Raw genomic sequence first — 23,688 nt, 5'->3', positions numbered from 1 at the left:
GTTTGTCCTGTAGATATGTTAGGGGTTTAAATATACATTGAGAATTACTTGGGATTTTCTCCAACATCATCACCCTTCCCTACACCATTTATCTCTTTAAAATCGATTTCACTATAAAGTACTAACATGACTTATTAACATACTTCTGTAGAAGCCAGGGGGTGCTAGTGTGAGTGCGGAGAGAAACAGCTCTTGCCTGGGGGATGAGGATTGACTCAGTAGCCATGTACAAAGGCAGGGAGATAGGGTGCTTCCTGGAAGAGGGAACTTTAAAAAAAAAAAAAAAACCAGGACGGAGGCCAAGGATATGGTAGGTATGGGTAGCATTGATTAGGAGATTGCCTGGAGGTGGGGAGAACACAAAGAGATGGGAAACCCACCATCTAAGTCGGCCAGCCGAAGAGCCTCACACATCTCCTGTGGGCCCAGCTGGATACCCACATTGCGCAGGGCAACCTTCATGCTATGCATGTCCACGGTGCCCGTGGGGCTGCAGCTGAACAGTTTGAAGATATCCTGGAAGGCTGAGGGTGGAGAGAGGCGACTGTCAACAAGGTGCGAAGGACACGTGGTGGTGGCCTTGAGGCTTTGCCTCTCCACTCCAGTTGGGTGGGACCGGGTTTGGACACACCTGTGGTAACCTTCAGCACACCGGCCATCAGCGACACAGTGGGCGCTGTGTGTTGGCTCGTGAGCTGTTCCACCCTTACGCCCAAATCTTGTGTTTGGACATATTCTTACAAAAAGCGTTTGCAGTTCACGTCTAGATGGCTCTAGACATGACAAGCCAGGGCGCTTGCTGCCAACCCTGGTGACCTGAGTTTGATCTGCAGGACCCACGTGATAAAGAAAACTGATTCCCATAAGTTGTCCTCTGTCCTCCACGAGTGCCACGGTGCTCATGTGTGTGTGTGTGTGTGTGTGTGTGTGTGTGTGTGTGTGTGTGCGCGCGCGCGCACGCGCGCACACACACATAAGTATAAAAGTATTTTAAAAACTCACACGCAGGACTAGAGATTTGGCTTAGTGGTTAAGCGCACACACTGCTCTTGCAGAGAGCCTGAGTTACATGGTGGGTGACTTACAACTGTCTAACTCCAGCCCCAGGGGATCTGGGGCCCCTGGCTTCTGTGGGCACTGCACACACACACCCACAACTAAAATTAAAAACCAATTTTTAAAATTCACATCCAAGGTCACATGCCAAGTCCAGCTCTGTGGCTGTTTGGGGGCCTCATTGGCGTGTGACATATAATCAGGCACTCGGATTACTGATGTAGAAAGTGATTCTTCGGGGCTGGAGAGATGGCTCAGTGGTTAAGAGCACTGACTGTTCTTCCAGAGGTCCTGAGTTCAACTCCCAGCAACCACATGGTGGCTCTCAACCATCTCTGGCGCTTATAATAAATAGCTAAATCTTTAAAAAAAAAAGAAAGTGATTCTTCTTTGATAGGTCCCTGTCAACATCAGGTGTGACATTTGGGGAGCACCTTCTATCCTTACTTCCCATCTCTCAGGCCAGATCCTGGGAAAATTTATTTTTCTGTCCATTCCCCCCCCTCCTCTTTTTTAAATCCTGTCCCATCCATTCAGATACCACTATCCAACCATCCACCAATACATTCAGTTTTATTTTTCCTATTCCCTTCACAGACATAGACACAAAGATAAACAGAGACACAGACACACAGAGTCACAGCTACACAGACAGGTACACACACACACACTTCTGGGGGTACATCAGTGAGCCCCTGGGCTGTAGAGAAGAAAAAATTAGACTGGCGTGGAGGGAGGGTCACAAGGGTCATAAATATGCTAACCTCGGGCAGGTAACTCCTCGTAATTCTGTCCTGAGCATCCCCCATAGTTTCCTCTCTACTTCCGGACCTAGGGTCCTTACCTGCCAGCTGCCGGGGTGTCAAGGGTACCATGCTATCATCGGCCGAACTGTTCCAGTGAAAGAATTTGGACATGTAGTACCTGTTGCAAAGAGACTCCAAGGCCAGGCAGCCCTTGCCCCCAAACCAGCACCCCAAACCTGGTCTCCATTTCCTATCCTCACCTCTGAGACTTGGTATCTGGGCCTGGCCAATATGGATGGGTAGCTTCAGGGTCCTTAAATTCTCTTGCCCTCAGTATGGTCTGCTCCTCCTTTGTGGCCATGGCCGCTGCTAGCTCTGACTGAGGCATCTGGCCAGTCTGCAGCTGCAGCCGCCCTTTCTGCACCCTGCCAGCCGGTTCCTCTCGTGTATCTCGTGTGAGGAGACTCCGAGGCTTCTGTGGAGGCCTTGGAGACAGGGAAAAGGCAGGACAGCCCGGTCAACTGGAGGGCATAGACCCCAGGGGACCTAGGGGACAAGGACTGTGGGTGAGCAGGTCCACCTCCTCCTCCCGGGATCCTCAGGCCAGGCTGAATCCACAGTCTATAGAAAGGGGCTTCTGTAGCAGGCACAGGGTGTGAACCCCCAACTCAAGTAAAAAACAAAACAAAACAAAACCCTCCTTCGGCCCAGTCGCTCATACCTTCTCAGTGTCGATGAGGGTCTCTTGGTCTTCTGGCCTCTGCTGCCTGAAAGGCAGAGTCACAGACTCTGAGGCTGCCCCCAGGCTACTTTTGTGGTGACTTTCATCTTTTGGCAGGAGAACTGCCAACCTTCCCCCGCTCACAGGCTGACTTCCTGTGGGGACTGCTGCTCTAGTCTCCCCAAGTCTCTACCTTCAGGGTTCTAGATTTGTGATTACACTCTGGATGCTGAATCAAGGTGGCAGAGGCCCTCAGGGAAAAGCAGGCCACAGAATCCCAAAGCCAGGTGCGGGGAACATGGAGTCCTGTCCAATATAAACCCACTAACCACATTTTAAGACATTCCATGAGACCTTAATATTTAAAAATAATACAAATCAAACCATATCTGCTCTCAGAACACTAGTGAATGAAACTAGAAACCAGTAGCAGAGAGTTGGAAGATCTCTAAATACTTGAAGATTAAATTATTCGCCTGTAAACAACATATAGGGCCAGGTATAGTGATGTACACCCATAATTCCAGAACTCTGGAGGCTGGGGCAAGAGGATTGTGAGTTCAAGTTTAGCTGGAGCTATATAATAAGACCTTGTCAAAAGGAGGAGGGGGAGAGAAAGAACATTATTATGACAAGACAGCACCAGGCATGGTGGTGCATGTCAATGATTTCAGCACTTGGGGAAAAATACAGCAGGATTGGGGGTTCAAGGTCATCCTCAGCTCTATAGTGAATTTGAAACCAGCCTGGGCTGTATGAGAACCTGTCTACAAACAAACAAACAAACAAACAAACAAACAAAGCATGGATCAAAGAAGAAACTTCAAACTAAACAAAAATAAAAATACAACTTATTTCAAATAGTAAGATGTAACAAAAACTGCTTGCAGAGACATTTGTAGTGTTAGGTGCGTGTTTTAGAAAATACCTAAAACCAAGAATTGGAGTTTCTGCTCCAAGAAACTAGAGACAGAAGAGCAAATGACATCTCAGGTAGGTAGAATCATGATAAAAACATGAGCAAGCATTAAGGTTGAAAGCAGAAAAAAAATCAATAGTGGAAATAATAAATGCCAAAATCGTCTTCTTTGAAGGAGTAATAAAGTAGACGGGACTGGTGAGATGGCTCAGTGAGTAAAGGCACCTGCTGACAAGTCTGACGACCGGAGTTCGAAGGTCCCCAGGACGCACATGGAAGACAAGAACCGGACCCATCAAATTGTCCTGACATCCATGCGCACACACAGACACAGACACACACACACACACACACACACACACACACACACACACACACACACCACTACATAAATACAAATAAGTCGGAGGGCAAGAGTAATAGCATTGTGAAAGGGACATCACTACAGATCTCACGGATACTCAAAGCATAATAAAGGAATATTATAAATGCCTATGCCTATAAGTTTGATAACTTTAATGAAGTAGACCAATTTCTTGAAAAGCAGAAGCGGCCAAAACTTACATGTGGAGAAATAATATGAATAGACCTGTATCTACTAAAGAAATCAAAGCAATAATTAAGAGCCTTCCACAGCAGGGAGAGGCCCATACAAATTCTGATGATTTTTAAAAATTAAACATTTATTGAAGGACCATCACTTTTCTACGGCATCTTAACTTAATAAAATAATAACTTAACTTAATAAACTATTTAAATTAAGTAGGCGTGGTGGTGGATGCCTTTAATCCCAGTGCTCTAGAGGGATCTAGATCCCTGTGAGTTTGAGGCCACCTTGGTTTACACAGCAAGTCCCAGGACAGTCAGGGCTATGCAGAGAGGCCCTGTCTCAAAATAAACAAACCCCCCCCCCCAAACCTTTGATTCTACCAACGGTGTGAAGACAATCAGAAAGCAATTATAGACTGGGAGATGCACATTTGAAAAGGACTGTTATGCACAAAATATACAAATAACCTTTAAAGCTCAACAGTGAGAAAATGAATCACCCAATTAAAATGGGCAAAAGATGTGAGCAGACACCATAGCGAATCAAAGATCTACACATGCAAGTAAATGTGTAAGATCTTCAGCATCACAGATCACCGGCGGCCTGAACAGTAAAATGAGGCAGCACTATTGGTTTATGAGAGCACCAGGATTTGAAACACCGACACTGCTTGCCAAACAGTGAAGACAAGGAGCATCGTGCTGGGGCTGCAAAGCGATGCAAACCTAGAAAGAAGCCACTTCGGCTGTTTCTTACAAATCTGAACACGTGTTGATGTTTTGGTTGTGAGCCCAGCCTTTAATAGCTGAGCCACGTGAACACACCTCACAACATGCATTAGGCAGCAGCCATGGCCCTTGGCATTTATCCCGAAGATTTTAAAACACAAAATCCACACGCCGATACTCACTGCAACTTCCTAACTGCCTAAACGTGGGATCAACCAAGACATGTTTGGGTAGGTGGGTGGAAAACAAACTGGTCCATCTAGATAACGGACTGTTATTGAGCGCTGAGAGGAAATGAGCTGTCAGAGCCGTGAAAAGACACGGAGGGAAGTTAACTGCTAAACAGGGAAAGAAGCCCTTTTGAAAAGGCTGCATGAGGTTCAATGCCAATTCATTCTGGAAAAGGCAAAAGGGAACAGAACAAGTCAGTGGGTGCCTGGAGTTGAGGGGAGGGGAGGATGAGTGGGTGGAAGGCAGAGGGCATTTAGGGCAGGCAAACTATTTTGTATGGTACTGCAATGAGACACATGTCCTACACTAGTCACAGAAAGTACACCAAGAGGGAATGAACCCTGATGTCTCCATGGGCTTTGGGTGATGGTGGTGAGCCAGTGTGGGTCTGTGTAACCGTGTGTCTGTCTCAGCATGTCCCTGTGTTCCAGGCTGTGGGGGCTGGGACAGAGAAGGAACACAGAGCTGTCTGTGCTTGTCCCTCGTTGAGTGCACCTACAGCCACTTTGAACAATTTTTTTTTTTTTTTTGGAAGGGGACAGGATCTTATGTACCATAGCTTGGGCTAACCTTGAGCTTTCTATTTAGCTGAGGATAACTTTTTGTTGTTGTTTTGTTTTTGAGACAGAGTCTCACGATATTATCCCTGGCTCGTCTGGAACTTGCTATGTAGACCAGGCTAGCCTTGAACTCACAGAGATCCTCCTGCCTCTGCCTCCCGGGTGCTGGGATTAAAAGCATGACCACCACATCTACTGCGTGGATGACTTTTCCCTTCTGATTCTTCTGCCTCCACCTCCCAAGTGCTGGGATGATAGGTGTATGCTCCCACCTCTGGCTAAAAAAAATAGAACTTTTAAAAATCCCACCAAAACAATAAACTCTAAAAAGACAAACCCAAGAGCCGGATGACACTCGAGCCAGACACCCACCTCTGCGACTTCTCTTTGTCCTCATCCTAGATTCCTGCTCCTTTCCCTGCTGGCCTGCTTTCCCTCTTCCCTGTCCCTAGGTGCGCCCCACTCAGCCTCCTCCTAGGGTCCTGATGGGCTTCTCCCTTGGCAGGGAGCCTGACCAGGCCTAGGCATGGCAGCACGCTCCTCTTAGAACTCTGAAGACTAAGGCAGGCAGTTTTGCGAGTTCAAAGCCAGCCTGAGTTACACAGCCGTACCCCGTCTCAAAAGAAAAAAAAGAAGCCATGTGGTGGCGCCTGCCTTTAATCCTCGCACCCAGGAGGCAGGCAAGAGGCAGTCAGGACTGCGTAATGAGACCCTGTCTCAACAACAACGACAAGGCTAACAACAAAAGCTGATGTGACAGTGTAAGCCTATACCTGTAATCCCAGCACTCCGGAGGTAAAGGCAGGAGGATCACCGGGAATCTGAGGCAGTCCAGCCAGGGTAACAAAGAAACCCCGACTTACAAAAAAAAAAAAAAAAAAAAAACCCAAAACCAGTTTGTTAACAGTAATGTTAGTGATTGTAATCCCAGCACTCAGGAGGCCGAGGTAGAGAGATTGCCACAAGTTTGAAACTAGCTTGGGCTACACAGAGTGGGATGCCATCCCCCCACCCCCTCTATCTCATACACACAGCTGCCTGTGGACCAAGCCAGCCCCTTCTCTTTCTCTAGGCTCCAGTTCACTTCCCTACTTTTCACAGCCTCCTGACCTTGGCCAAAAGCAGGGACTTAGAGGCATGAGGATGTGGGAGATGGGGCCTCCCTAGAGGTGGGGCTGACCAGTAAAGAGAAAGTAAATCTCTTACTGCCTTTCTTCTGGGCCGTTGAGGCCTGACCCCAGACATAGTGGTTGTGTGCCTCTAGAGGTGCATATTTGACCCTTGGGGCTGCTCCTGGGCATGTGTGTCCCCTGCACTTGGGGGCAGTTTTTCCTGTCTTTGGACATGCCGTCTTATGCCAGTTTCAGGCTGGTGATGTGTGGGGATTCCTCTGGGTTGCCATGTTGGGTAGGTCGTCACACATGGGGTCTCCCTACATTGGGAGTTATTTCTGGCTTGAGGCTGTGGCCTTCTAAAAGATCGGTCTATCAACCTCAGTTCTTCCCTCCTTCAAAACCTTCAAACAATGTCCTCCCCAGGCCTCCCCGCTGGCTACAGGAAGGATTCCCTTTGGATTTACTTTCTCTTTACTGGTCAGCCCCACCTCCAGGGAGGCCCCATCTCCCACATCCTCATGCCTCTACGTCCCTGGATTTAGGCCTAAGAAGCTGAAGCCGGGGGTGGGGTGGGGGTGGGGGTGGTGGGGGGGTGGGGGAGTGGGGGGGTGGTGGGGGTGGAGGGGTGGGGGGGTGGGGGGTGGGGTGGTGGTGGAGCTTTGAGGTGGTCTGGTAGGTGGGAGTAAAATGGAACCACTTTGGGGAATAAACAAACCCTAGACAGCTGGCCAGAGCTCTCAGGGGACCGGTGGACTCAAGGGAAACTAAAAAATGTCAGTGTCATCCCTAAAAAATTGCTTCCAGAATATAGCAGCCAGGTGTGTTCAGTGGTGAGGAGACATTGGTCCTCTAAAATCTGAGCCAGAGCCCAAGCAGGATGGCGCGTACTTGTAAGGTCATCACTCAAGAGGCCGAGGTAGGCAGCTCGAGGGTTCGAGGCCAGTCTGGGCTACATAATGAGATGCTATCTCAAAAATCCAAGGGCTGAGGATATAGCCCAGTAGTAAAACGCTGACCGAAATATGCTCGGGGCCCTGGGTTCGATCCCAGCTCCTTAAAAAAAAGTCTTCACCGGGGCCAGCACTGGAGGCTTTAATGTTTTGTCTAGTCATTTCTTTTTTGGTAAGGGGGATGACAACTTAAAATGGATTTTCAGCAATAATGGATTCCCTTTCTTGGTTCCCGGCACCGAGCTGCAACACAAAAGAGACAGTGTCATTATGGCATTAGGGTCTCGCGGGGGGGTCTCCCACTGCACCTGTGGGCAGCTGGCATCCTGTTCTGTGTCTATATGTCATCAGAGGCCAAGAGCGCTGAAGCCCAGTTCCCTTATGCTCACTCACGGAAATGTCCTGTGCCCTAGGAAGGTAACCATCATGCTCCCAGGAGGCAGACAACATGAAACCCATCTGCTTCCTGATGCGACATGGCCCTGCCCATTTTAAACCCAGGTTTCTGTCCTAGCCCTGGAGAGCTCACCCTCCATGGTCCCCAGGCCTCCTCTGGCCCTGGCTTTGCTGCTGCACCTCAGGTCACCGGAATCTTGTTCCTAGCAGCCTTTGTGAGGTCATTGAGGTTGGGCCCTCAACTAAGCTTGCCCTGTGCCCCCTGCCTCGGCCCCTCCCCCCTCCACTCCACTGTTTCACACCCCACCGGCTATGTGAGAACTGAGCCCATCCCCACATGCTAGTGAGGCTCCAGAAGGCCTGCAGGGCAACACCACTCACTCGTTGTCTTCCTGAAGCTGGGAGGACTTGGTTGGTGCCTGGACAAACTTCACTTCCCCTTGGATGGTGGCATTCTTGAGTCCCATCTTGCTAAAATCTAGGTAAGAGCAAGCTACGTTACTGGTTTCTGGAGTCCAAGATTTCTGAGTTGTCATATCTTCAAATGACTTCTCTTGCTTCTCGGAGGTTATCTGGGTGATCTGGGTAGCCTGGGCAAACTTGATGGACTGGACTGGCTGGCAAAGGTCTATAGGTGTCTCTTGCAACTTCTCGGATGTAGCTTTGATCATATTTTCTAAATTAGGCACTTCCTTGTGGCTGGAGGAGGCTACAGCCAGGGAGGACGCAAAGTTGATCAGATCTGCCAGGCCAATGGTTGTGGGCAGGCTGGTGCACGATAGACAGGGGCTTGATGGTCGCGGGGCGCAGTCTGTGAGAACCTGGGAGATGCAGACAGACTTCCTTTCCCGGGGGCTCTTGCGATGTTTTTCTAAGGCCTGCTGGAGGCTGTGCTCTGATGCCTGGATGAGCTTGTTAGCCCAGAAGAGGTGTTTGGAGGTCTGCACGCGGATGGAGCGGAACTGGGTGGTGGACACCTGCTCCTCTTCCCTGTTGCTTGAGTTTGCATTGAAGCTCCAGGTTCTGGATTGCCGATCTTCCTCATAGGGCCTGAGAGATTCGATCCTGTAGCCCTGCTGCTCCAGGCTTTCAGTGAAGTAGTCTTCTTCAGGCTCGGGTGTGGGTTTAGAGTGTACCACTGGTCCCATCTCCTCCAGCTGTGGTACTGGGCCTGGATCTGGGAGCACTACGGGTAGGGGCTCCTTCTTGGGCAATTGTGCTTCCAGCTGAAAGGGTCCAACTGAAAGCTGAGGCAACAGGAGCTAGACCCCTCCCTTCCCCCCAGGACTTCTCTGCCACACCAAGTCCCTGTCCTGCTCCTCTGTGGGCACACTCCCCACCCCTTATCTCCACTTGCTTCTTGTCAGAGAACTGCTTGGGACAGGGCAGGAAGTGCAGGCAGGTGGTGAAGGTGTGTGTGTGTGGCCGGGTACTACAGTCCTAGACTTGCCAAGCGGAACTGCCCTGCCCTCTTGCCTGCTACCTGTGCATAAAGTGTTGATGATACTCTCACCTCTGTTTCGTCATCCTCCTTTTCTTTAGGGGTGTGGGGCTGCTGATGGTGGTCATTCCTGAGGCATAAGGAATCAAAATGGGTAACAAAGATCCATATGCAGGATCACAGTGGTAGAGATCTCTAGGGCCTTCAAAGCTCTGGCCTTGGACAAGGGTGGGCAAGAAGACCCCAGCTCTACTCCCCGATGTCCCTGCTACTCCATTAGGAACTCTGGAGTGTTTGTGTGTGTGTGTGTGTGTGTGTGTGTGTGTGTGTGTGTGTGTGTGTGTGTGTGCGTGCACACACATATACAAATGTGAAGGGTAGGTTGATCTTACGTGTCTACCTTAGTTACTATCCACCTCATTGTTTTGAGATGGGGTCTCTCTCTGAACATGGAGCTCACTGATTTGCTACAGTGGCTGGCCAGTTGAGACCCTGGGATCTTCCCTCTTCCACCTCCCAGCTCTGGGATGATGGTGTTAGCATGTCATCCCAGCTTTTTACCTGGTTGAGGGATATCTAAACTCAGGCCCTCATATTAGTGCACTAAACACTTTATCCTCTAAGCTGCTGTTATTAAGACTCTCCAAGCTTCAGAAACTCTGGAGAGCTTGCCAATCCACTCTTCAACTCCATTTGGTTGGAGGAGGGGCCTGGGAGTCTTCATTCTCTTTTTGGTGGGGGTTATCTTGAGACAGGGTGTCTCTGTGTAGCCTTGACTGTCCTGAAACTCACTATGTAGACCAGGTTGGCCTCAAACTCACAGAGATTAAATCCTGTGGGATTAAATCCAAGTGCTGGGATTAAAGGTGTGTGCCACCACCATCCTGCTGGGAATATTCATTTTTATTAAGTGCTACAGGTAAACCATGATGCTCAGAAAATGGTCCCCTACACAGGGGAAGCCCAGAGCGAGGCCCATTACTCACCTGCCCCATTCCCAGTGGGTAGATTTGAGAAGCCATGGATACGGGGGCGTGGGGGGGAATGTAGGGCCCCTTTACTTCTTCTCAGCCTCTGTTCCTACCTGCACCACAACCTTCAACTCCTGTTCCCTCCTCAGGCACCTGTCTTTCCCTACCTTGGACAGATCTGTCTGCCTCCAACAAGGCAGCCATGCCTCCATGTGCTCCACCCTAGCCCTCTGCCGGGGTTGGAGGCAACCCCAGCCTTGGGCCTGGACACTGCTCCTGAGGAGATCTGGAAAGGAGCTAAAGAAGGGGAGATCCTAGTTGGGTGGGAGTGTGTGGTGTTGGGGGAAAGGCTGAGAGCCTGGGATTTTGGGGGAAGTCCCTGTGCTGATGGGGACTGGTCCTCACGTTCTTTCCACAATGTCCACAGAATTCTTGCCACAGCATGGGAATGCACTGATACCTGGCCAGGAGAAAAAAGAAAGGACAGGGAGCATCAGGGTGAGGGACAGTCCATGAGCTGGTGCAAATTTCTTCTGCCCCCCCACTCCAGCCCTCCCTCCCCCCACCCCGACATTATCTCTCCCATCTTCCCCTCATTACAGGCTCAGTGGTCCTGTCTTCAGTGTCTACCACCCTCCACTGGCCATCTTGGCCCCGTCCCAACTCTTGGATCTGTCACCTGCCTCTACAAGCATGGGTGCCCACAGTATTCCACAGATTCCTCTAATTCGGCTCCACAGAGAGCATTAGAGGGTGCTCACTGCCTAGGCTTCCCATAGCTGGTGGTTGCTAAGTCAAGGACTTGAATTCAGGCTGAAGAATCACCTTTATTTTCTGCTGTTCTACGCTTCACAGGAGCCCATGGCACCCCTGTAGAACCTTCCCCCACACCATTCTTCTTCGCCTCTGCGGCTTCCTGAGCTCTTCTTGATCACCTGTCACCGACCCAGACCAAGGCCAACACTCAGAGTGCTTGATCCAAGGGTGTGCTGGCACCGCACTACTGTGTGGTGAACTTGAATCACTCCTTGAAGTCCTAGGAGGCTGAGTCTCTGGGGGCGTCTTGGAGCCAGGAGACAGCCAGGAGGCTTTTGTCCTCTAATACAGAAACTGCTCTTCACCCCCTAGAAGTGGGGCACCAGGCTGTCTCGTCTCTACTCCTCTGGTGGTGATAAGCATTGATGGTGAGGGGTCATGGCGTCCATGCATTATGCAAAGTGGGTTCCCATGAGCCTAGGGTGGAGCAGGAAATGTTAACCTTACTTTTTGGCCAAGAATTGCACCCAGGATTGGATCAGAAGCATGAGAATGTGGTGTGGCTTCTTCCTAGGGTTGGAAGGGGTGGTCCTTGCATGGCTGGTCCTAGGCACTAGGACTCAGACACATCTGTGCTTCAGCGTGGCCTGGGGTCATAGGTCAGCTGTGTGGCGAGGCTCTGAGAGAAGCACCATGGACAGGAACTCAGAGGCCGGCTCTGCCTCCTTGATCCACGCACTCTTCTGGCTTTCTTTAGACATCTTCTTCAGCTTCAGCTCCGTTTGACCCTGAGCAGGATTCTTTCCTGCCCAGCCACAGAGCCTTCCTTGATCACTTTGCAATTTTTGCAATTTTTCTGGACATCTGATCGTCACACAACTTCAATCCTTCCATCAACTGCGACTGGGTACGGACAGAAGGGCGGATTACAATTCTGTAAGGCTCATAGCTGCACTGGGGTCTGGGAGACAACGTCTGCTGTTGACTCAATTTGGGACTTCTGTACCTGACTTAGGAGTGTTCTGCCAGAAAGCCAAGTGGCAGTCTGTGACATATGAGGCATTTCCAATGCTCAATTGTTGCTAATATTCTAGAAATATCGCCTCAAGTCCTAAAGGTGTATTAAAAACCCATCAGTCCTGATTGCTTAGAGAGCCCGGGGGAAGTGGACATCGAAAAGAATGTGTGTGAATCAAGACAACTTGGTTTCTTCCTGCCACGTCTGGCACCTCCTGTTCTTTTCTTCCCCCTTTGCACTGGAATGACCACTATGTAACTGTGGAACGAGGGCAGACAGCCTTGCTTCATTCCCGTGTTCTCATGAGGAACAGTCAGCGTTCCGTCTTTATGATGAAGTGGTGGTTTTCTTCAGAGATGCCTTTTATCAGATTGAAGTTTCCTTTCCTGCTTTACTCAGTTGATTTTAAGAAATAATAATAATAATTATATATAATAATAATGTTATTATTATCATCATCATCATTTTAGGGCAAGGTCTCACTCTAGACCAGGGCTGGCCTTGAACTCACAACAATTTGCTTTCCTCTGCCTTCTGAATACTGGAATTGAAGGCGTCCATCACTACACCTGGCCTCCTATCATCATCTTCTTCTTCTTCTTCTTCATCATTTGAGACTATGGTCTCACCATGTAGACCAGCCTGGCCTTGAGCTCACTCTGTAGACCAGGCTGGCCTCAAACTCATAGAGATCAGCCTGCCTCTGCCTCCTGAGTATTGGGATTATAGGTATGTACTACCATGCCTAGTCAATTTTTTTAAAAAATAAAAATTTTTATGTGCATTGGTGTGAAGGTGTCAGAGTCCCAGGAACTGGAGTTACAGACAGTTGTGAGCTGCCATGTGGGTGCTGGGAATTGAACCTGGGTCCTCTGGAAGAGCAGCCAGTGCTATTAACTGCTGAGTCATCTCTCCAGCTGCCCCCAGTTACTTTTTTAAAAAGACTTAAAATATCTTATTTTAATAATTATGTGTGTGTGTGCCACATGGGTGCAGATTCACTTAGAGGGCAGAGGTGTGTGATCCCCGGGAGCTGGATTTATATATAGGAGGCTGTAAGCCAACAGATGTGGGTGCTGGGAATTGAACCAGGGTCCTCTGCAAGGGCAGTAGTGCTTTTAACCACTGAGCAATCGCCAGCCCCAGGCATCAGATCTACCTGGAACTGAAGTTACATAAAGTTGTGAGTGGCCCAAAGTGAGTATTGGGAATTGAACTTGGATCTTCTACAAGAGACCAGTATGTGCTCTTAACTGCACAGCCATCTCTCAAGCCTCCAGCTTTTACTTGAGACAGGGTCTCTCTATGTAGCCTTGGCTAGCCTGGAACTTTCTATGTAGACCAGGCTGGCCTTGAACTCATAGATCCACCGTGCTGGGATTAAAGACATGTGCCACTGTGCTTGGCTTAGCAAGACTTTCTGTTCAGAACATGATCTTTTTTGTAGATCTTTTTTCTTTCTATGACAGGGTTTCTATATGTAGCTGTGACTGTCTTGGAACTTGCTCTGTAGATCAGGCTGGCCTTGAACTCAGAGATCTGCCTCCTGAGTGCTGGCATTAAAGGTGTGTGCCACCACATCCAGTGTGTATATTAGTTCTGAAAAACAATGTGCATTCTGCTGTGGAGTGGAATGCTCTGCAAATGTCAATTAAGTCATCAGGTGGAGCCATTCAGTTCCTGGACATCCTTACTGACTCTGTGTCTACGCCTCCTTTCGGACCCTGAGAGGAGCGCTGAAGTCTTCAACTATGATGGCAGATCCCACTGTTTCTCCATGGAAGTTACATCAGGTTTCCTCGTAAGTAAAATTTTAACGATTTCATACGTGTAGCTAATGTATTTTGATTATATTTACCCCCATTGCACAATCTTATCCTTCTTCTACTAACTGAAGCACTTTTTACTTTCATATTTTCTTTCTCTTTCTTAACATATTTATTTATGTATGTATTTATTTATTAATTAATTTATTATTGGTTTTTCGAGACAGGGTTTCGCTGTGTAACAGTCCTGGCTATCCTGGAACTTGCTTTGTAGACCAGATTGGCCTCAAACACACAGAGGTCCTCCTGCTTCTTCCTCCCGAGTGCTGGGATTAAAGGTGTGAGTTACCATCATCTGGTTAAATATTTATTTTTAAAATGATTTTTTATTTATTTTTTTTATTTTTTGGTTTTTTCAAGACAGGGTTTCTCTGTGTAGCTTTGCGCCTTTCCTGGTACTCGCTTTGGAGACCAGGCTGGCCTCGAACTCACAGAGATCCACCTGCCTCTGCCTCCCGAGTGCTGGGATTAAAGGCGTGTGATTTTTAAATTTTGTGTATGCATGTGTGGCTGTGTACAGGTATGTGCATGTGAGTGCAGATGCCAGTGGAAGCCAGAAGAGGGCGCACTGGATTCCTTTGGAGCTGGAGTTGTAGGTGGTTGTGAGCTTTCTGACCTAGATGCTGGGATGTGAACGTGGGCCTTTTACAAGAGCAGCAAGTGCTCTCAACTGCAGAACTGCCTCTCTAGCCCCTCCCTTCCTTCCCTTTCCTGACTCTGACAGCATCTGACAGCTCAGGCTGAGTTCAAACTCCCTGTGTGACCAAAGCTGTCCTTGAACTCCTGATCCCCTTGTCCCTGTCCCTGAGTGCTGGGACTGTAGGCCACACTTGGACATTATACTAGTTTTTCTTCACATACTCTGACACTCTGATGTTAAAGATACAATCCTTTAGGATAGTTATTCATTCTTTTGTTTTGCAGCCCTGGGGATGGAACTCAGAGCCTTGCATATACTGGGCAAAAACTTCATTTTCTAGGCCTAGACATTCCTTTTAAAATGATGATAGCATTGCTATTATTTTGGTTTCCTTTATATATAATTATTCATTTATTTATTTACTTATTATTTATTTATTGAGTTCAATGCTTCTCTGGCTGGCTTTGAATGTGCTGTGTACTTAAGGATGACCTGAGATATCTTATCCCTTTGCTTCTATCTAACAAGTTTCTGGGATTACAAGCAGGTGCTACCACACCTGGCTTAGGAGGTACTGGGACTCAAATCCAAGTTTTTGTGCATGCTAGGCAAGTGCTCAACCTCCTGGGCTACACCCCCAGCCCCTATTAGTATTGTTTCTTGAGACAAGGTCTTACTATATAGCTTAGGCTAGCCTGCTTAGGCTAGCCTGGAAGTTACTGTGTCACCCAGGCTGTCCTCGAACTTGCAATCCTTCTATCTCTGCCTTGTGAGTACAGGGATTACAGGTGTACACAACCATGTTTGGCTTTACTTTTCCCAAGTTTCCTTCTATAATTAAAAAATTAGCATTTATTTGTTAATTACTGTGCTATGTATGTGTATGCGCGCGCGTGTGTGTGTGTGTGTGTGTGTGTGTGTGTGAGTGTGTGTGTGTGTGTGTGTGTGTGTGTGTGTGTGTGTGCATGCACATGCACTCCTGCACATATGGAGGTCATAGGACTATTTACAGGAGTCAGTTTTCTTCTACTGTGTAGTCCCGGGGGTTGAACTCAGGTTGTCGGCAAGCACCTTTCCTGACTACTTTCCCTAACCCTTGACCAAGTAACCTCTTTATCACGGTGAAACGATCTCCTTTGATCTGTTATTTGATTTTAAACCTGCTTTGATATTGATATAGAACTTTAGCTTTCTTTCTGTAGTCTCACTTTCGTGGTACTGGGGATTAACGTTAGCACAAGCTATCACTTTCCTTTTAATCTTTGTATTTTTATATTTAAAGTAAATTTTAAATGGGCAGCATGTAGTTGAGTCTTTTTTTTCTTCTTCTCTTTTTCCAGAGCCCGTGTATCCCAGCAAGCATCCATCAATATAGCTACATCCCCAGCCTAAGTGTCACATTTTCTGTCTACTTAGGCAATCTCGGCTGTTTAGAAGTGACTTGGTGTGTGTGGGGGGGTGGGTGGGGAGGGGAGAGGGCAGTGCTGGAGACTGAACCCAGGACAATGCTCTTATGTACGCTGAACACTTTCTTTAGAAGGGAGCTACGTGACATCTGCCTTTGGTGTTTAAATGGATTGTTCTGTTATTTCCTTTCCATGTGTCCTCTGCTTTTTTTTTATGCCCCCTCCTTTAGATTATGTATTTGTATGATTCTACCGGATTTTCAAAGCTATGACTCCGTCTTGTTATTTTAGTTGCTTTAAGGCTCAGACTATGCAACTTTAACTTATCACAAGTCTACCTTCAAATGGTAATAGGATAACAGACCAACACACCAGTTAGAGAGAACCCTCAACAGTGTGACATCGTTTCCTCCTCATGACTGGGTGTTTGAAATGGAACTTAGAGATGAGAAAGGGCTGGGATACTGCTCAGAGGCACAGCATCTGCTGAGCACTTGAGAGACTCCATATTTAACAGAGAGACAGAGAGATAGACAGAGAGAGACAGACAGACAGACACAGAGAGAATGAAAGCATATGAATGTGAATTTGTAATGATCAAACTAAGCCAGTGAACAGCACACCAGAGAGTTCTCTGTGCTTCCAGAGTGTGGAAAGCAGAAGACTAGGAATGCTATCTAAGGAGGAAGAGGGAAGATCACACAAATGGGGTGGGGGGAGCTCAGATTCGAGGAATGAAGGGAGAGTCAGGGTTGAAGATGCTCTTCCCCCACTGGGTAAGGCGTCAGAAGACACTGACATTCCCACAGGAGTCTGGTTCCTGTCTTACCACCCTTAAGTGACACTGGCCAGGCGGTAAGACCTACAGTTGAAGGGATCCCACTGAGCTCCTTATTTGGTTTCATTCTTGAATAGGGGCGACCAGGGGCCACCAACTATTTGACAAAACTGTCAATAAGCAGGTGGAACAGTGATCTCAGGACACCAAAGGTGATTTGAAAAACAGAGTACTTAGAAGAGAAGCTGATCGTTTTCAGAGATTCAAGGATGACACTAAAAATGTATCACATTAAAAAAATAATAACAGGACACTATGAAAAAAAGAATGAAAGAAAGGAGAAAGCTTTCTGGCAGATAGCACTGGAAACCAAGAAAGAGTATTTCCAGAGAGAGGACCCCAAATATCGAGCTGTAGTGACAGAAGAGAATTAGTAGGGAGTCTGCTTTTTTTCATATGTGTGCATGTGTGTGTGTGCATTTGCACATGTGTGTGCATGTGGAGGCTGGAGGGACAGCCTTGCGTGTCCTTTCTCAGGCACCTTCTACATTGCTGTTTGAGACAGACTCTCTTACTGGCTCCTCAGGCCAGCCAGGGTCTCAGGGTTCCTCCTGCCTGCCTTCTTAGCATTGAGATCATAGGCACTACCACCGTGTCTGTTTTACGTGAGTTCTGGGGGTTGAACTCAGAGCCTCAGGCTTGCAAGATTCTGATAAGATCCTATCTTCTCCACCCAGATCTGTTTATGAAATCTGGAAGGAGGCCTGGTGAGAACAGAGAAGTTGGAGAAGAAAAAATAACACTTCCCTTAGGTGAAGGCTCTCACCGGCTTGGAAAGTTCTCTGGTTACTGGGCAGACCGGCTGTGGCCGTTGTTTATATCAGGTACAACCGAGTCACAAATATGTTTTTCATTTTCATGTGTGTGTGGGTGTTGTGCATGTGTAGGCTGGAGGCTGACTTTGGGAGTCATCTTGGTTCTCTTCCGCCTCTTTCACTGAGGTGGGGTCTCTAGGAAACCCAGAGCTCACAGATTGATTAGCCGGCCAGCTTTGCTCTGGGATTACAGGCTGGACATTTCACCCACTTGGCATTTATGTGGGTTCCAGGGATCTGAACCCTGGTCCTCAGACCTGCACATCGAGTATTTTTTTAACGAGCATGCTACCTCTGTCCCACAAATACTTCATTTTTATTTTATTTTATTTTAATTTTTATTATTTATTTATTTTGATTTTTGAGACAGGGTTTTCTCTGTGTAGCCTTGGCTATCCTGGAACTCACTCTGTAGACCAGGCTGACCTTGAACTCACAGATATCCACCTGCCTCTGCCTCCCGAGTGTTGAGATTAAAGGTGTGCACCACCACTGCCTGGGTCACAAACTTTTAAAAGGGAAACCTCAGTGACTTACAAGAGGAAGGAACGCATACTGGCAGTAGAGTCACTAATAATGGTTGGCTTTAAATTCTGATTAGTTTTTAACTTAGAACTTATTTATTTATTTATTTATTTATTTATTTATTTATTTATTTATTTATTTTGTTGTTTTGAGAAAAGTTAAAGTGCTAGGCCTGCAGCTGCTCTGAGACATGCCTGGGGACCATGATTTTTTTTTTTTCATTAACGAATAAACTCTTCAGTGCTCTTGAGTCAAGGGGTATTTATTTCTTTGATAAAGTTGAAAAGGAAATGTTGAGTCTCAGTTATTGGCCACTGTATTGGAGGCTGAGGATAGAGGTGGACAAGGAGTCGTCCTTGCACCATGGTGCTTTCAAGCATGTGACCACGTTTTTCCTGGAGGAGATCTTAAATCTCACCATCCTTAAACATCACACACTCGCACTCGTCAGTGCTCCTGGCTTCTCACTGTGATGACGCAAGGCCTCAACAATGCTTGGGAGGCCTTCTAGACCTCACAGCTCTTCCGGTAGCCTAGGCCCACCGTTCAGAGCACGTGGTCTCCTGCTGACTCTTCCCCAGACCCTCCGCGGGTTGCGGCTTTACTCGCTTTGAGTCTCTGGTCGTCCGCAGTGTCTCACACAAGGTGGATTCGGCGACCGCCTTTGCAAAGACATTAAATTCCCAGCCCTTAGCTCCGCCAAATGTGTGCATTTATATCCGCGAATGTGATCCCGTTGGGCTAAATTCACTAAGACCCCGGACCGATCCAGTCCCCTCCCCGCCCCCACTTTTTTTTTTTGGACACCGCGCGCGCGCGGGGCTGCAGCATTAATCAACGGCACCCGGAGGGGCTTGGTTGGGGTCAGCTTTCCTTTCCACTTCCCAGGCCAACTCTGGGGCATCACTCGGTTTCCCTTTTTCCGCCTCCACCCTGCCATTTCTGGCGCCGCCCACCACTCGGCCGCCTGCTCCCACCTGTCACCCCCATGCTGACGGAGGCTCTGTCCGGGGGCGGGGAGCGGGCTGGTGGCTGCTGCCCCTCCGCCTCCAGTGCGCTCTTTGGCTAGCCGGGTGAAGGGGCGCTGGCGATGATGGGTGCTGGCGGCTGTGATGCTGCGGCTTCTGTGACGTTTGGCCAAGGGATCCGACAGGCAGGAAACTTGAAGATTGACGCCAAGGATGTAGGCGGGAGCAGCTGAGGATCTTTCAAGGCTTGGAGGTGCAGCAGCCAGGGCACTGGGACAAAGGCCTGGGGCGCGCGGGAGGTGGGGGAGGGGGAGCGGGGAGAGACACTCCCAGCAGACCAGGTATGTGGACAGCAGTCCTGGGTAAGGACAGGGCTTCGAACCTTATCTGGCTACAAAGCCGCTGCATTTTTGAGGGTCTAGGATTCCTCCAAGGATGGCTGAATCTCAATCTAAGCTGTACACGTGTGCATTACACACACCCGTGCAGAGCTTTCCAGGGTGATCTTACAATTTTTTACAATTACATTTATTATTTGTGTGTGTGGACACTTCATTCCATGGCCAGTGTGTGGAGGTCAGAGGACAACTTTTGGGAACTGGTTGTCACCTTCCACTACCCAATTCCTGGGGGTCAAATTCAGATAGTCAGGTCTGGTGTTAAGCCTCTTTACTCAGAATAATTTCAGCTGGCTTTAATTTTTTCCCCTAGCTGGACATAGTAGCATAAACCTTTATTTAATTCCAGCACTGAGGAGGTGGAGGCAGGGGGATGGGGTCTCTGTGAGTTTGAGGCCAGCTTGGCCCACATAACGAGGGCTATACAGTGAGACCCTGTCTCAAATCTGTTTTAAAAACTTGTTTTCACTTTGAGACAAAGTCCCATGTAGCCCAGGTTGGCCTCAAATTCTTTATATATTCCAAGGCTGGATTACAGATGTGCACCGGCATAGTCAGCTCTTTGTAGGGACTGGGGCCAGATCAGACAATGCACCTCCGTTCTCGGCCACCCTCTGCTCCATGATGGAGGAAAGTCATCGCCATCCCATGCCAATGTTCAAACTGATACCAGGCAAGTCCTCTGGCTGCCAGGCCTCAGGGACAGGAGAGGGTGAGTATTAGTGCTGGGACATGCAAGCCCCTCCCCTTCTGGTGCTACTGGGGGGCCTGGCCTTTTGGCTTCCTCCCTTCAGCCATGAGTCTGGCTAGCTGCAAGAGATGGGCAGCCTGGAGAGTGGAAGGACGAGCAGCCTACCTCGAGGGCTGATGCCGGTACTTACCCCCAACAATGGGGAGACCCGAAGGAATTCACCCCAACAGTTGTGGGGTATAGCAAGCAGGCAGGCAAAAGAGACCACAGCTTACAAACACCCAATCATCACCCCAAATTTTATTGCTTACAGAGCTCAGGTACACCCCAAATGCAGCGCTGGCTGCAGTTCTTCCTCTGGTGGGGCCAGGAGCAGCCTGGCTCCTTGCAAATAGCTGGGTGGAAGCTATCATGGCTGGCTGGGGTGGGGGATGAGCTTTTCCAGAGGAGGGGTCTCTGCGCCCCTCCCCACAATGATTCACAGTTAACTTAATGCTACATGAGTCCTAAGCAGCTACTCCAGGCCCCACCAGGAAAAGCCTGGCTTGGGCAGTGGGGGTGGGAGTGCTCATCTTAAATCTGGAGGCGGCTTGAGACGGTCAAACCTGTGTGGATGATGGGTCAAGACAGTCCCTTCCCCATCCCCTGGCCTGCTTGTGCCCATGCAGAGCCAATGCTCTGCTGGAAGGCAGCCAGAAAAGTGCTTTGAGGTCATCAGAGTGCAAAGTGCTGCTGGCAGTGTCTTGCCACCACGAAGCTGGCATGCTGGATACCCACTATGTGCCCTGGAGGGTGGCGAGTCCTGCATCTGTGGCTTTAGCATCTGTCATTTGCAGACTATTCCTGTCAGGTGGGTCTCATGTCATCCTTCAGTTTCACAGATGAGGGGCTAGAGTGCCAGCTAGCCAAAAGGTAGGCCTCAATGAGGCCTGATGCTCTGAGGAGGAGTGATGGCCAGCAGCCACAAACTGAGGCCTGAGAATCACTTCTCTTCAATACCTTCTGTGGCCCTTGGTTGAACAAGGAGCTCAACTCAGGACCTGGGCTGCAATCACCTGGAGGTGTGGTGCATTCTACCAAGGTGCTAGCATCCTTCTTGCCTGCTGTCTCATACTAGTCAACGGCCAGGGAGACCAGACAAGGGGTCAAAGGCTCCACAAGCCCCTGAGCGGGTCCACCTGCTGCTTTTTCTGTACGCGCTGGGTGGGAGCCCGGCTCTTCTACCTTTCTAGGTACCTGCTCTTCTTGACCCAGGCTAGAAGCTGCCCTCCAACTGCTGGCAAGTGCTGACTGATCCATGGGAGTCTGGCTACCTTGTTCAGAGCATCACAGAGAGCACTGGCTCTCTTCCTTGGGGGATGAGACCCCCGTCTTCCTCCTTGTCTCCTCATGAGTGAAGGGTTTCTCCTGCCAGAGGCCAGCAGCACTCAGGAGGCAAATCCTGGGAGGTGCTTTATCTGCTCCTGTCGCTGCTGCAAGCCCTGGTCTTACTGCTGAACAAGGACTGGCAGATCTCCCTGAGCAGACTCAGCTAGCATCTCAGGGCAGCATGGAACACTGAGATTCACAGGAAGCCTGCTGTGGGCAGAGTGGAGCTGGCCGTGAAGACAGGGCTAGGGCCGGTTCTCCAGCTGGCCATGCTTGACCCTCCAGCTCCAGGCAAAGCTGCCGTCAGGGGCCAGGGTGCACTGCAGGTCGATGCCTGAGTCTGGCACCTCCATGTCATAGCGAACAGGCTGTCCATCTTTGGTCACCAAGCTGAAGGCTGGGGCTGGGATCTGTGGGGAGAGCAAAGCAGTGGGGTGAGAACCCAGAGTGTAAAGCTGATGGTCCCCAAACATGCTCGGAGACATCTGCAGCCAAACAAGCAGCCTGTCCTTCACTCTGGAGGACTTGGAGAGTCTTCCTTCCTAGCCCAAGTTCAGAGAACAGCCCCTGCCTGTCTTGCCCTGGGCCCTGGAGGACAGCTAAGCCAGGGGCCCCTGTCTCCCAGGGCAGACCCTAAGTGTGACCTGTGTCGTACCTGGCTGCTGATGCCAGTTGCAATGTCTCCCACCTTGACCCGGTGGAATTCCCGGATGTGCAGGTGTTCGCCATTGAGAGACTGTATTTGGATCTTGACACCTAGAAGGCAGAGGTTGACAGTGAGGGCAGAGCCGTGGCTGGTCACCCAGAGCAGGGACCCACACGGGCAGGGTCAACCTCTGTGAAGTCACTCTGCCCTCATAGAGTCATGGAGTGGCGCGTTCTGGCCGGGGTGAGCAGCAGAGAGAAAATTCAGGTCAAGGGGCCATAATACTACCCAGCACTTCCTGGCCAGCAATGCCTGGAATTTGGCCTGCACCTTGTTAAGAGCTGAGGTCAGCTCCCAGGGGGAAGAAACATTCTACTCTGGATCTACAGCAAAAAGGCACTGAAGACAAAGGGCCCCTCCCCCTGACCAAGTTACTGGTTTATCACCCGTCTGTCTTTCCACTCTTCATAATTCCTTCATCTAGATTTCTTTATCTCCCCATTTTTGTCTTGTTTAGTTTTTCAAGACAGGGCTTCTATGTGTTGCCCTAGTTGTCCTGGAATTCACTCTGTAGACCAGGCTGGCCTCGAACTTACAGAGATCCACCTGCCTCTGCCTCCTGAGTGCTGGGATTAAAGGCCTCTTCTCCTTTTTGTTTTTAGTTCAGTCAACTGAGGCAAATGTGATAACATGCAGCCATTTTAAAGTCTTCTACAAACAAATAGCATAGACTAACTTCTTTTAGTGCGACACATCCAGGCTGGGGGATGCTCAGTGGTGGAGCACTTACCCAGCATGCACAAGGGTCCTGAGTTCAATCCTCAGCAACACAACAAAAAGACGAAGTATTAATATTAACCTTCCCCAAAATGACATTAACTGAACCCCTCTGTGAAGCCCTCTATTTTATGAGTGGTGACAAGTGACTGTCATTTCAAAGTTCTTTCCAGTTAATATACTCCAGACTACTCCACATTTTTCTGTTAAAATGGGTAAACAACATAATGAATTTCGTGCAATTTTAGTTTCCCAGAATCCATTTGAAAACATCTAGGGAAAGGGCTACAGGTGTCGCCTCTATTCAGAGAGATAAAAGACCCCCGTCCCCACTGCTTCTCTGGCAGAGTGTCAAGGACGTCAGACAGCCACCCTGCCACTGAGTCTCCTCTAAGCCCTTGTGAGTCCCTTCATGACAACTCTGGGCACAATTAAATATTTTTTTATATTTATTTTTCTTCTTTTTTGAGACAGAGTTTCTCTGTGTAACAGTTCTGGCTGTCCTGGAACTTGCTTTGTAGACCAGGCTGGCCTCGAACTCACAGAGATCAACCTGCCTCTGCCTCCCGAGTGCTGGGATTAAAGGCATGTGCCACCATGCCTGGAAAATTATCTTTTTAAATAACAAGCCA

General features: G+C 48.9%; 3 protein-coding genes and 1 long non-coding RNA gene across 6 annotated transcripts in view; 1 reads left to right on the top strand and 3 right to left on the bottom strand.

Annotated features, from left to right (window-relative positions):
- Nucleotides 1-14: 14 nt before the first annotated feature.
- LOC128121584 (uncharacterized) lies at nt 15-2,573 on the bottom strand (the record flags this gene model as incomplete). Its single annotated transcript, XM_052756370.1, has 4 exons — nt 15-524; nt 1,901-1,947; nt 2,063-2,287; nt 2,524-2,573. Coding segments are annotated over 4 exons (516 nt in total), but the record flags the coding sequence as incomplete, so codon positions are not given.
- Nucleotides 2,574-7,700: 5,127 nt separating this feature from the next.
- On the bottom strand, nt 7,701-20,432 carry Spata32 (spermatogenesis associated 32). The gene is made up of 5 exons (XM_052756150.1): nt 19,186-20,432; nt 10,790-10,844; nt 9,486-9,543; nt 8,354-9,198; nt 7,701-7,819 (listed from the first exon to the last, which is right to left on the bottom strand). The coding sequence occupies exons 1-5, from the start codon at nt 19,196-19,198 to the stop codon at nt 7,735-7,737; spliced, it is 1,056 nt and encodes a 351-aa protein (XP_052612110.1). The 5' UTR covers nt 19,199-20,432; the 3' UTR covers nt 7,701-7,734.
- LOC128121452 (uncharacterized) overlaps nt 10,952-23,688 on the top strand; it is a 24,842-nt gene continuing 12,105 nt past the window's right edge. The window contains exons 1-3 of one of the 2 annotated variants that reach the window (XR_008222199.1): nt 10,952-13,959; nt 14,152-14,262; nt 15,965-16,065. This is a non-coding gene — a long non-coding RNA (uncharacterized LOC128121452). Of the gene's footprint in view, nt 13,960-14,151; nt 17,693-23,688 lie in introns of those variants that run through there. The other variant, XR_008222198.1, reaches the window with a different exon arrangement.
- Map3k14 (mitogen-activated protein kinase kinase kinase 14) overlaps nt 20,551-23,688 on the bottom strand; it is a 47,592-nt gene continuing 44,454 nt past the window's right edge. For both annotated transcript variants that reach the window (XM_052756147.1, XM_052756149.1), the window contains 2 exons: nt 22,289-22,389; nt 20,551-22,043 (listed from right to left, as the gene is read on the bottom strand). In XM_052756147.1, coding sequence (XP_052612107.1) covers nt 21,879-22,043; nt 22,289-22,389 — 266 coding nt within the window. In that variant the 3' untranslated portion in view covers nt 20,551-21,878. The remainder of the gene's footprint in view (nt 22,044-22,288; nt 22,390-23,688) is intronic.

The sequence above is a fragment of the Peromyscus californicus genome, unplaced genomic scaffold (genome assembly GCF_007827085.1).
Source record: "Peromyscus californicus insignis strain IS unplaced genomic scaffold, ASM782708v3 Scaffold_3__1_contigs__length_106647218, whole genome shotgun sequence".
Classification (NCBI taxonomy): domain Eukaryota; kingdom Metazoa; phylum Chordata; class Mammalia; order Rodentia; family Cricetidae; genus Peromyscus; species Peromyscus californicus.
This window is presented reverse-complemented; position numbering and strand designations above follow the sequence as displayed.

What these genes read in the sequence shown, in the direction of transcription:
- Spata32 (XM_052756150.1), bottom strand. An exon ending in AGGAGGATGACGAAACAGAG is followed by an intron (nt 9,199 to 9,485) that starts GTGAGAGTATCA and finishes GGACCCTTTCAG; the next exon opens with CTGGAAGCACAATTGCCCAA. An exon ending in CAGCTTCAGGAAGACAACGA is followed by an intron (nt 7,820 to 8,353) that starts GTGAGTGGTGTT and finishes TTTGTGTTGCAG; the next exon opens with CTCGGTGCCGGGAACCAAGA.